This window comes from Chrysochloris asiatica, unplaced genomic scaffold (genome assembly GCF_000296735.1).
Source record: "Chrysochloris asiatica unplaced genomic scaffold, ChrAsi1.0 scaffold00108, whole genome shotgun sequence".
NCBI lineage: Eukaryota > Metazoa > Chordata > Mammalia > Afrosoricida > Chrysochloridae > Chrysochloris > Chrysochloris asiatica.
This window is the reverse complement of record NW_006408626.1, coordinates 798,342-811,086: the sequence shown is the minus strand read 5'-3', so window position 1 is coordinate 811,086 and position 12,745 is coordinate 798,342. Positions and strand designations below refer to the sequence as shown.

The window sequence follows — 12,745 nt, the reverse complement described above, 5'->3', positions numbered from 1 at the left end:
AGAAAACCAAAAAGGAAGAACACGCTCAGCATTTCTCAAGCTGGGGGAACTGAAGAAAAAAATTCAAGCCTCGACTTTTGTTATTGAAAGATTCTCTGGGCAAATTACTGAATGATGCAGAAAGCATCAAGAGAAGATGGAAGGAATACACAGAGTCACTGTACCAAAAGGAAATGGTTAATATTCAACCATTTCAAGAGGTAACATATGATTAAGAGCCAATGATACTGAAGGAGGAAGTCCAAGGGGCATTGAAGGAATTGGCAAAGAATAAGGCACGAGGCATTGAAGGAATCAAAATTGAAATCTTTCAAGAAAGTGATGTGGCACAGGAGGCACTCACTCATCTCTGCCAAGAAATTTACAAGACCACTAACTGGCCGACTGATTGGAAGAGATCTGAATTTGTGGCCATTCCAAAGAGAGGTGACCCAATGGAATGCAGAAATCATCAGATAATCTCTTTGATATCCCATGTAAGTAAAGTTTTGCTCAAGGTAATACAGAAACAACTTCAATCATACATTGATAGAGAACTTCCAGGGGTTCAAGCCGGATTCAGAAGAGGCCGTGGAACATGAGATATCATTGCTGATGTCTGATGGATCTTGGCTGAGAATATCAGAAAGATGTTTACCTGTGCTTTATTGACTACACAAAGGCTTTCGATTCTGTGGGTCATGACAAGTTATGGACAACATTGTGAAGTATGAGTATTCTGGAACACTTAATTGTGCTCATGAGGAATCTGTACCTGGACCAAGAGGCAATAGTTTGAACAGAACATAGGAACACTGAATGTTTTAAAATTAAGAAAGGTGTGCGACAATGTTGTATTCTTTCACCATATTTATTCAACCTGTATGCTGAGCAAATAATCTGAGAAGATGGGTTATATGAAGAAAAACGTGACATCAGGATTGGAGGAAGACTCATTAACAACCTGTGATATGCAGATGATACAACCTTGCTTGCTTAAAGTGGGCTTAAAATATTTACTGATAAAGACCAAAGAGCACAACCTTCAGTATGGATTACATCTTAATGTAAATAAAACAAAAATCCTCACCACTGGACCAATAAACAACATTCTTATCAAGGGAGAAAAGATTGAAGTTGTCAAGGACTTCATTCTTCTTGGATCAACTATCAACATTCACGGAAGCAGCAGTCAAGAAATCAAACGACTTATTGCATTAGGCAAATCTGTTGCATAAGACCTTTTTAAAGTGTTGAACAGCAAAGATGTCAGCTTGAGGACTAAGGTATGCCGGACACATGCCATGGTATTTTCAATAGCCTTATATGCATGCAAAATCTGGACAGTGAATAAGGAAGACCGTAGAAGAATTGATACTTTTGAGTTATGGTGTTGGAGGAGAATATTGAAAGTGCCATTGGCTGCCAAAAGAACCAGTAGGTCCGTTTTGGAAGAAGTGCAGCCAGAATGCTCCTTAGAGGCCAAGATGGCCAAACTTCATGTCTCATACTTTGGACATATTGTCAGGAGGGACCAGTTGTTGGAGAAGGATATCATGTTTGGTAAGGTGGAGGGTCAGAGAAAAAGAGGAAGACCCCCAACGAGATGGATTGGCCAAATGGCAACATTGGTGGACTCAAGTGTAGCAACAGTAGTGAAGTTGGCCCAGGATCGGGCAGTGTTTTGTTCTGTTGTGCATAAGGTCACTATGCATTGGTACTGACTTGATGGCACCTAAAAACAACAACAGTTCTATTTTAAACTTCAGTGTAGTGTTGTTTGAATTATACCTTCAACTTTGAAGGCACTTGGATACATACTTTGTATTTGAGGAACAGAAATGTTAGCTGGATGAGTAATAGCAAGGAGATGAAATGTGAGCTTGACTATAGAGGGACATACCTGAGCTGATGTGATGCAATGGTTATGAGCTCAGTTGCTAATTAGCGGTTAATTGTTTGAACCCCCAGTTGCTCCACAGGAGGCCTGATAGTGCTGTAGGATAAGCACTGGACTTCTAACTACAAGGTCTACAGTTCAAACTCACCAGCTTCTCTGTGGAAGAAAGATGAGGCTTTCTGCTCCCATAAAGATTTAGAGGCTCAGAAACCACAGTTAGTAGGATGGAATGGACTCGATGGCAGTGGGTTTGGTTTTTTGGGTTAGCTGCCCCACAGGAGAAAAATGTGTGTATATTTCTATAAAGATTACAGCCTTGGAAATCCTTTGGGCAGTTGTCTTATAGGACACTATGTATTCAAATCAACTTGACAGCAATGAATTTTTTTTTTTTTTTTAGAGTCAGAAAGGCTTTTGTAAAGGGAAGAATTGTTTTAACTTTGAGAAAGAGAGTTACTATTGATTTTAATTTACAGAATATACAGATTTGGACATGTTTGCACAGTTACGTGGCTCTAACTCTTGCTCACTCAGATGATACAGGATTATCCAATACAATGGGGCAGAAGGGTTAATCCATTTGCAATGTTAGCAACTTCATTCAGGGTGTTTTCATTTTGTTCTCAATGTATTTTCCTTAAAGAGGTTTCATGGTTTCCAAATCTTTTGCTATTTTTGGTCACTTTGTATGATGGTGCTTGCCTGGCTCTGTTTGATGCCCACCTTTATACTATCTGGTGACCGGGGAATAGTCCCACAGCATATGTTGGATTTTGCTTATTTTACTTTGTCATTATTTCAATAGACTATACCTATTTTTGGTAAGACACATAGACATGCACACACAATCTCAACAAACTTGCTGCAGTCTTTCTTATGTTGCATTTCACTTGATTTATTCCACAAGGCACAATGGTCTTAGAATAGAGTGTACAGGGTGTAGAGGGTCGTTGTGCTCTACTCACTCATCAGCTCTCCCTGCACTCTAGGCCTCTGCCATTTCCAAAGAGGCATATCATCACAGTGGGAACCAGATCCTGGATTCAGTGCCTTCTTAATGTTACCTTCAGGAAACTTGACTTCGTCTTGATGTGATACTAGTTCTAATCACATCATTTTTTCCTCTTCCTACATGCTATTGCTAGTTGCTGTTGAGTCTACTCTCACTCATGCAACCTGATTATAACAGAATGAATCATTACCCAGTCATGTGCCATGTTCATGACTGTTGGTATCTTTGGGCTCATTGTTGAGATTATTGTGTCAATATAGATTTTGATGGTCGTCTGCTTTATGAAACATGCTGTCTTTTTCTAGAGATTCATCTTTCTTGATGACATGTCCAAAGAAAGTGAAACAAATCTCACCATCCTTTTTTTTTAAGGAACATTCTGGTTGTATTTACTCTAAGACTCAGTTTTTCTTTTGGCAGTTGAAAGAATAGTCAGTATTTTTCACCAACACCAAACTTCAAATGCATGAATTATTTTTCTGTCTGCCTTTGAAAAGACCATGGCTTCAGTTAGATGCAATTTAGTCATCAAAGTGACATCTTTTCCTTTTAAAACTTTTGGCATAGATTTGTCCAAGGCAATGTGTCATTTGATTTCATTTGTTGATTCATGCTTCCATGGATAGTGACTGTTGATCCTACATGCTAACCAATCATATATTTGCATAATTTTATTTGTGAAATGTTTTACTTACATAAAAAAAAATCACATGGTCTCCCAAGTTTCTTTTTTAAGGAACATTCCCAGTTCCTTCAACCATTGCTCGAATGACATGGTTATGAATCCCTCCATTACACTAGTTGCTTAAACAACCACACAATTTTTAAGAAGTCTTGTGCTTCCCAAAGCGGATTTTTGACTTCACAGCAGCACGAATCCTCTCTTGGAATCTTCATAATTCAAAGCTCACCATATGGTCTTCTATTTGTGGGGAAAAAAAAATGTTGCTACTCTCTAAGTCCAATTTTTACAGTTTCTCTGAATTTTCCAGAGGTATTTCTGTGAGAATAGGGACTTTGCAGAATACTGTATATATCTGCTATGAGAATTCTCCCACTTGGTTCAGCTTCATCCCATCTCAGAGCTGTTTGCAAGACTCTGTGTATTTCTTTGAATGGAATTGTAAGTAAGTAGCCATTTCTTATTTTAAAAAGTACATTATTTTTCACCTCTTCAATTTCTAACTGGTATTGTCTAAAAATTAACCCACAACAATGATTTATTAAATGAACTTTCACATAGAAAATAATATTAGCTCTTTATCTAATAAAATTTCAATAAAATATTGCTTTTTTCAATTGGTCTTTTGGTTACCAATAAGGATCAGTCAAAAATAGCAATACAAGACACCATTGGAATTGTTACATGATATCCTGAGTTCTGAACAAAGATCTTGATATTTAACCAGGGAAATGAACTGCCTTTTTATAATAATACACTGTATTATTCCTGTACAGAGTCTTGGTGTAGTGTTGTGGGTTAATGCACTAAACTGCAAGGTAGGTTTCAACTGTAAGGTCAGCAGTGCAAGCTCACCAGCTGCTCCTCGGAAACCCTATTCAGGGTCACTATAAGTTGGGATCAACTCAACGATACTTAACAACAGCAATGACATTCTTGTATACTATAATATCATAATATGCACCCAATCCTCACTTATCAACACTGTTAGGTTCCTAAGACCAGGTTGTTATGTGAAAATTGGCATTATGTGAAAACGGAGAATGATCATAGCAATCAGAAAATGGAGGATGACTACATCATCATATAGCTGCCAAATTACATGGTTGTTGTTGTTAGATGCAGTCAAGTTGATTCTGACTCATAGTGACTCTGTATAGAGTTTTCAAGGCTGTAAATCTTTGTGCAAGTGCAAAACCACTGGGACTCATGGCCCATGCAAGTTGACACATAATAGACAGTGTTATTCTCACCTTACATATTGGCATTTGTTACTGGCAGATATATGCTAATACGTAAAATAGCTGGACAGTAGATTTTTGTATAAGTTTTGTATTTTTAATAAAGAATTATTATTACAATTTTTTAAAAATAAAAATGTTTTCATAAATTTGATACGTTGAATAAAAAGATAGTTTATAAGTGAAGAATTGTTGTTGCTGTTAAGGGTCATGAAGTCAGTTCCGATTTGTAGCGACACTGTACAGGGTTTCCGAAGAACAGATGGTACGTTTGAATGGCCAGCTTTGTGGTTAGTAGTCCATTGCTTATCTTTCAGTGTCACACCAGGACTCCAAGTGAGGAATAGGTGTATAAAAATACGATAGTCTTTCTTAGTGGCCTGGGAAAGGGCATCATCCATTTGATATTTCTGTTAAAAATATGAATAGGTGAGGTGGAAGGGAAAGTAGAGTACGGAAGGGGTCATTAAAAGAAATATAAACCCCAGTTGATAGCATTCTCTGACCCATGGATTACATGTTATAAAATGATTTTTATGCAAATTATGAATTATATGAATGTGACACGTGCTTCAGAAACTTGGCACACATGTTTTCATCAGCATATTTGAAATTACTTCATTTTTAGATGTCCCAAAACATTCAGACTGTACTTGAATCTCTTAGTAAAGAAGCATTGGGTTGGGGTTCGTCTTCCTATTTAGTAGTACAGGAGATGCACATTGGTTAGTCTATAAATGTTTCAAAAATTTCATTCTAAAATATAGAATCTTTTAAAAGTGCTAGCTTCTGCCTGTGTTGGCAGCATGTGATTTCAATGAAAAGTGGGAAAACACAGCCTGCCAGATGTTTTGACTACATGATGCATCGTATCTTAGTGTTTCCAAGGTTGGCAGTAGTAATACCAGAGCGTCAGGATTTTAAAATTAACAAATTCTGTTGTAATCTTTCCTTATTCTTTACTTTAAAAATAATGTCTTATAGTCAAAACATTCAGATGCTGGAATTTTTATTTTCAAACACATGCTTTTAGGAAAAATGTTTATAAACCATAAACAAAAATCTAAGAAGACCATATTGTGTTTCTAACAGTATGTTTATAATGTAAACTTTTGGCCAGTCTGACTAGGGAATGAGATTTTTAGGCTAGTCAAATGTTTTTCAATATTGTCTTTTTTCAGAGACTAGTCCCTCCTGATAACATTTCCAAAGTATGTGACCATTCTGGCTGTACTTCATCCAAGACAGCCTTGTTTGTTCTTCTGGCCATAATACTTTCAATATTCTTCTTCAACACCATATTCATTGTCCAGCTTTCACATGCATATGAGGATTGATAATACCATGGCTTGGATCATGAAATTACCAGTGGAATAGTTTCCAGCATCACAGCAACACACAAGCCACCACAGTATGACAAACTGATGCACATGTGGGGTTTGCAATATTACACCAATACTATTAAATTTTTTAAATGTATAAAATTTCAACATTAAATCTACAGAAAGCATGTAAATATATTAGAACGAGGAGTCCTGGTGTGGCGCTGCAGGATAATGTGCCAGGTCAGTTTAAACTGCAAAATCAGTGGTTCAAACCTACTAGTCGCTCCTCGGAAAACCCTATACAGGGTTGCTATGGGTTGGAACCAACTGGATGGCACTTCACAACACCTTATTAGAAGGCGCTCAAAAATTTGCAGGATTTTGAGTGCGTAAGTTGAATGCATAAGTTTGAACATCCTCTTAATTTTGTACAAATTTCCTTCAATATTATTCTAGTTAATAATATTTTCGAAAATAACTTCATTGTATTACTGCTTGTTTTTACTCACAGACAGACTTTTCAGAGAAAGGCCAGGTGTCATTTGAGCTGGTGGAGAGAGGAAGACAGCAGCTCACTCTGACCAAAATAACAACCTCATTCCTGCCTTACATGGCCCCATTCTCCTTTAATTACTCCCTGACCCCAAGTACCAGCAAGCTACTCTTCAAAGATTCTTCTCTGAAAATAACAAAAACCACGATGGGTTGTATGTGTGGTATATTGGCATTAGTTCTATCTGTGTTAGCAGGCTACACCTTATCAAAGGATTAATAAAGAAATGAGACAGAAGTGAGAAAAGAGTAGCATCAGGAAGGGGAAATGGCCCTGTTAAAGAGAGCTGGGAGTACCCATGATGAATGTTACCTGCTTTATAGTTTTGCTGAGGGTCTCAATTACAAGCTGCTGCTGTGAATGCTGAATGTGAATGTGAATGCTGAATGTGAATGTTGTGAATGCTGAAAACAACGTTCTAAGAAGGAGCTCTGGTAGCATAGCGGTTACGAAGTGGGCTGCAAATCTCAAGGTCAGCAGTTCGAAACAACCAGCTGTTCTGTGAGAGAAAGATGAGGCTTTCTGCTCCCATGAAGATTTACAGCCTCAGAAACCCTGTACAGGGTCACTGTGAGTCGGAACTGACCCCGTAGCACATAACCATCACCAGCAAGATCCTATCTTGCACTGACTTCTTTATTTGTTTCTAGTGGATTTAAATGAATCCGCAGGGACCAGATCTAATGTATTAACATAATTCATGTTATCTAAACTTTTTGCCTCCCTGAAAATGTTAAGAAAAAGCAAAAGTAAAGTCATTCATTGTATTCTATATAGGTTTGCTAATGAGTCAGAACCAACTCAACAGTACCTAATAATAGTAACAATAATCTCATAATTTTTGTCATTTAAATATCCTTCAGTTTATGGCCTGTGAAGCTAAAGAGTATAGAATTATTTCTCAGTTGGCTTGAAGAAGTTAAAAATATCTGTTTTGGATGTCTTACAATTATAAGATTTTTGTTTGTTTTCTAAAATAACTTTTATTAAAAAAATTACAGTGGATATCTCATTAAAAATGAAAAAGCAAATCTTACATCAAAGTTGAAATTATATTGCTCTATATTTATACCTGTCTTGAAAAAAAAAAAAAAAAAAGAGTTTAGTTAAGGAAATATTCAGAGGCACATAATTATTTTACTCTGATTGGCAGTGTCAACTCATATGCACATATTCAAATACATCCTAAGGCTCAGAACATTTAGAGATATTGGGGGACTTATTAGGTATAGAGTTTTATCATAATTAATATTAAATATGTAGTCCTTAAAGTGTGGCACTGTAGAATAAACACTGGACCCCTGGCAGGGTCTGTTTGAACCACAAGGTTGGGAGTTCAAACTCACCAGTCATTCCTTGGAAATCCTACACAGGATCGCTACACATCAGAAATGACTTGATTACACTTACCAATAACAACAATACAAAGTATATTTAATCATCACCACTTACCTTGATTAAGAGAAAAAACTGAAACTAAAACAGTCACAAAGGAAACAACCTTTGTTTAAGTTGCTGGGGAAATAAATTCCCCATGGAAGTAATTGGCAAGGCATTTGGAAAATAGCACAACTCCAGGGCACTGCTCCTAAACTGTTAAAAGTTCATGGGAAAATGGAATTAAAAGATAATGGAAGTTTTTCCATGAACTTTTAGAAGCCCCTGTGTGTATGTATGTGTACATTCATACATACATACACACATACATAAATACCTGTGTTATTTCATATGGAAACAAGAAATACAAGCTATTAGGCTATACTCTGACTGGAAATGTAACTGATGGCAATTTTCTTTGTCTGATGAACTCACAAAGTAAATAAAATGTGTGAAATGTTTGTGATTTCTAAGACGAATTCAGGATCCATAGTAACCTGGATGAATTAGCCCTACGTATAAGGAGCTCTGGTAGTGTAATGGTTACGAATCGGGCTGCGAACCTTAAGGTCAGCGGTTCGAAACTACCAGCCGCTCCGCGGGAGAAAGATGAGGCTTTCTACTCCCGTAAAGATTTACACCCTCGGAAACCCTGTACAGGGTCGCTATGGGTCGGACCCGACTCGATGGCACTTAACAACAACAACAACAACATAAGAACTAGTAGACTTAGTTTGCAATATAAATCAGTTGCAAAAACAAAGGCACTACAAGAGTTTCAAATTAGACTATGCTTTAAGACTTCATAGGAATACCTTCCCCACTCCAGATTTCTTATTCTAAAATCTTTTGGATGCAGAAAAGAGATGAATCAGAAGACACATGTAAACTCTTGGCCAGTCTGCAAATATTTTGTTTCACTTTTGGTTCAAGGTATCAGCCAAGTAAAACCAATGTTTCAAATGAACTCAGAGTTGATAGATATATTAGTAATTCTGCCCAACCATACTTCAGTTTATCAAATATGTATCCAGAGTCTTCATCAAAAACATTTTGAAATGTTTGGGGTGTGTTTCTCCTGTCTGTGATCTGAGTCAGTTGTGCACAGGAAGATAATGTGATCTGTGATGAAAAAATGTTCTTTATCTAATCTAAATGTACCAATACAATAAAGATGTTAGACTATAGGTTAAATATCATTCTTTGGTGTAAAAGATTAGAGTTTAAAAATATAAACAAGTATATTATAGGTCATACTGTAAAATGCTTTTTTGGGGAGAAGGAGGTCCCACTCAAATGATATCACTGAGTAGCTACTAAACCTCCCAAAGCCTTGAAAGTTTTATGTTTAACAATTAATGGTCAATAATAAATAGGAAAAAAAAAGTATCATGTTCTGAAAATTTGGCAAGCATATTGATTGAAGTCTTTATTTAGTAACATTTCAAGTTAAGCTTGGCAGCAAAGATTTGTGAGTTTTACTGCAAACCATCATATTTGCTATTACAGCAGTGCACAAGCAAAATACATTAAGTTGGAAGCAGATTCAGAATCTTACATTTGTCTGTTCTCTTGAAGTAAAATGAAAAACTCAGACATTGTTCTAGACAGTTGTAGTTTAAATAACATCCTACCTTAAAATAGTCAGAAAATTGAGTTTAAATTATTCTGAGGTGCCTGATTTTATCAGATTGTATTTTATTTTACAATAAAAATGATTTATTCATAATAAAATATTTTTCAAATGAAAAATACTGTGGAAATTTTTTGTTCCAAGTAACCAATTATGAATTTTGTGTGAATGAAGAATTTTCTGAAGAGTTATTCTATTTTATTACAATGTCCCTATTTTTATCCTTGTTTAGAGGTGATAAATAGGAAATATATAAAATTTAAAGTATCATTCTTCAGTGCAGAAGAAGCATAAAACTATAGTAATTACCCTCTATTATTTTTTCAGCAGTTACTATCTGCATGCCTCTTTATTGTTAAACTTTTCAATTAGTGTAGCTTTTATAAGAAATATACAGATTATATTTATTATGTATATTTAGAAATATATTTCAATCATTCATTATTATCCATTAAATGCTAATAATGTTCAATGCAAGATGATGTCAGTAATTAGGAACTGTTTTAGGACTTTTAGTAGTGCTGATTCAGTATTCTTATAAAACTTATGACTATGATACAATAGTATGTTGGATATAAAAGTAGATTATAGTCCAAAGGAATTACCACAGAGGCCTTAACATTAACTATTGGGTAGTATTAAATTATGAAAATAGCTGCATATTTATTTATTTATTTACTTATTTATTTTCTACTGTTTTAAACAACACAGAACCAATATCCTCAGTATTTGCACACAATACACACATTTGGGTGAAGGCACGGCATATGAGACTGTATTCGACCAGCTCTAGAATGGAAAGGAAGCCCAAACATCAGACCTGATGACTAAAGCATTAAGAACAGCCAAAAGAGCTCAGATCACACTTTAGGAAGCTGAGTTAGTGTTTCATGTTTCTAAAGCATGCACCTGCCTTTATAAGGAAGAATCAACCATGTGAATAAGAACTAGAGTCAAGGTTAAAGTAATTTTGCCCAAGAGAGTATTTGCATCAGAGAGAAGAAGAGCTCAGCTTAGATGAACATTAATAACTATCAGAGGCAGCACCTCTCCTGAAAAACATTCAAGCCAGTGGGACATGTGCTTGAAATTCATCCTCCCATGACTACTGGAATAGGTGACAAAGTCCCATCGTCTGAAGGGGGCAAAATACAGCACAAACATTTTAGAAAAACAACACCTAAAAAAAAAAAGTAAAGTGGAAACGTGTTCAAACCGTCTAGAAATCTTTGCAGATGAGTAAAGGAAAACCCAGACTTTCCTATTATTGTTTGTCCTTCAGTTGACATACACACCGAGATGCATCAATAGGATTACAACAGAAATGTTCATTTCCAGGATTTCCACTGTTTGGATTCCTTGAACCTGTTTAAAGAAACAGGCTCAGGGAATGCACCGAACACAAACTTCCCCCAGTGGAAGTTCCGAGGTCTCTCCTCTCCTTCCACCTTCAAGCCCCCGTCTAGTTTTGCCAACAGCACTGAACAGAATGTCATGGTCATGTTGCACCATTTCACTTGTTGAATTGTGTGAAGGCAACACTTGATCACAGTAACTTGGTGATTCGTCTTGTTCTTAAATTAGCCCCCAAGATTTCTTTCCAGCTCAATGGAAATGTCTTACCTGCATGTGTCCCTGGTACATTCTGCTCCGGTTTCTTCAGGGCTCCCTGAAGCCGCCGGATGCTTTCCCCTCGTGTTTACTTGCACACCAAAAGAGGGGAGAAGGCAGCGTTCGCCCTGGGTTCTCTGAGGGTGCCCTTGAACCACCCCCCTGAGAGGCCCCAGGTAGCTGTGCCGGCGGGTGGCCCCCCGAGACGCTGCGGTGCTGGGAACTGTTCTTCCCTCCGGGTGCTGAAAGAGCAGCAGAGCGCGCGGGGAAGGCTGGAGCCCCGCGGGCCACGCTCTCTTGCTGGCGGAGGTGCTGCTCGCCCGGCGTTTCTAAAACTCACTCCTCCACCGAACTCTTTCTCGCTTCCTGCCGGGCTGCCTCATGTCTCGCTCACTCCCTTCGCCGTGAACCCCCTCCTCCTCCCAACCCTGACGTGAGCGCCCACACCAGCCGCCGCAGCTGCCGAGCTGGGCGCGCGCCGCCCTCCCGGGCACGTCCCCGCCGACAGGCCGCTGGACCGAGTACGCGCGCGCGTCCCCGGCGGGCCCGGGAGCTGCCTAAGAGCGGCCCCGGGCGGTCCGCGCCCCCTGCGCTCGTTCGCCGGAAAGCGGGCGCGCGCGGTGGCTCCGCAAAGTGCCTGCGGGCGGTGGTCTAGCAGGGGTTAAACGCTGGGTGCCGGGCGTCCAGGTGCGAAGTGGATTCCCAGGATAATTCTTGCCCCGGGGGATGGCCAAATGGGAGAAAAGTAGGAGAAAAATGTCTTGTTTCTCCCAGGGCTATCAATGCCGACAGAGTCCGTTATCCTAAAGACAGAGACAACTGGAATTTCCAAAGATTTTACTTATGTTTTGAATGAACTCAGGAAAGTTATTTTTGCAGCAACCTCTGAATAAAGATTTTCCCTCCCTCCAGTCCAATCAGTTGCTGAGCATTCTATTTAAAATTATAAACCTCAGCTTCTAAGAGCCTTTCATACTTTGCTTTTCACCTTAACCCTTAACATTATCTAACATATACATAGTCATATATGCAAAGTATGGAGTCCTGGTGTGGCACTGTAGAATAAGTACAGAACTTCAAGGTCATTTGATCCGCAAGGTCAGCGGTTCAAATTCGCTAGCCTATACGGGGTAGCTATGAGTCTGGAGGGACTCGACGGCACCTCAGAGCAACAATGCAATATATATGCTGTTGTGATGTGCTGTCTAGTCTATTCATAGCCACCCGTTCAGTGTACAGGGTTTCCCGGGAGCAGGGGTAGGTTTGAACAGCTGACTTTGTGGTCCGTAGTCCAGTGTTTATCCTACACTGCCACACCAGGAGTCCATAATAGATAGGTTGTTAAGTGCTGTCGGTTCAGTTCCGACTCAAAGAGACCCTGTTTCCAAGGAGTGGCTGGTAAGTTTGAACGACTGACCTTGTGGTTCAAATT

General features: G+C 38.5%; 1 protein-coding gene across 5 annotated transcripts in view; it reads right to left on the bottom strand.

Annotated features, from left to right (window-relative positions):
* Nucleotides 1-11,681, bottom strand: part of PEX5L (peroxisomal biogenesis factor 5-like) — a 366,277-nt gene extending 354,596 nt beyond the window's left edge. Inside the window, exon 1 of one of the 5 annotated variants that reach the window (XM_006867687.1) lies at nucleotides 11,326-11,681. In XM_006867687.1, the coding sequence (XP_006867749.1) occupies nucleotides 11,326-11,346 (21 nt within the window). In that variant the 5' untranslated portion in view covers nucleotides 11,347-11,681. The remainder of the gene's footprint in view (nucleotides 1-11,325) is intronic. The other 4 variants (XM_006867684.1, XM_006867689.1, XM_006867686.1 and 1 more) reach the window with 4 other exon arrangements.
* Between the last annotated feature and the right edge of the window lie 1,064 nt (nucleotides 11,682-12,745).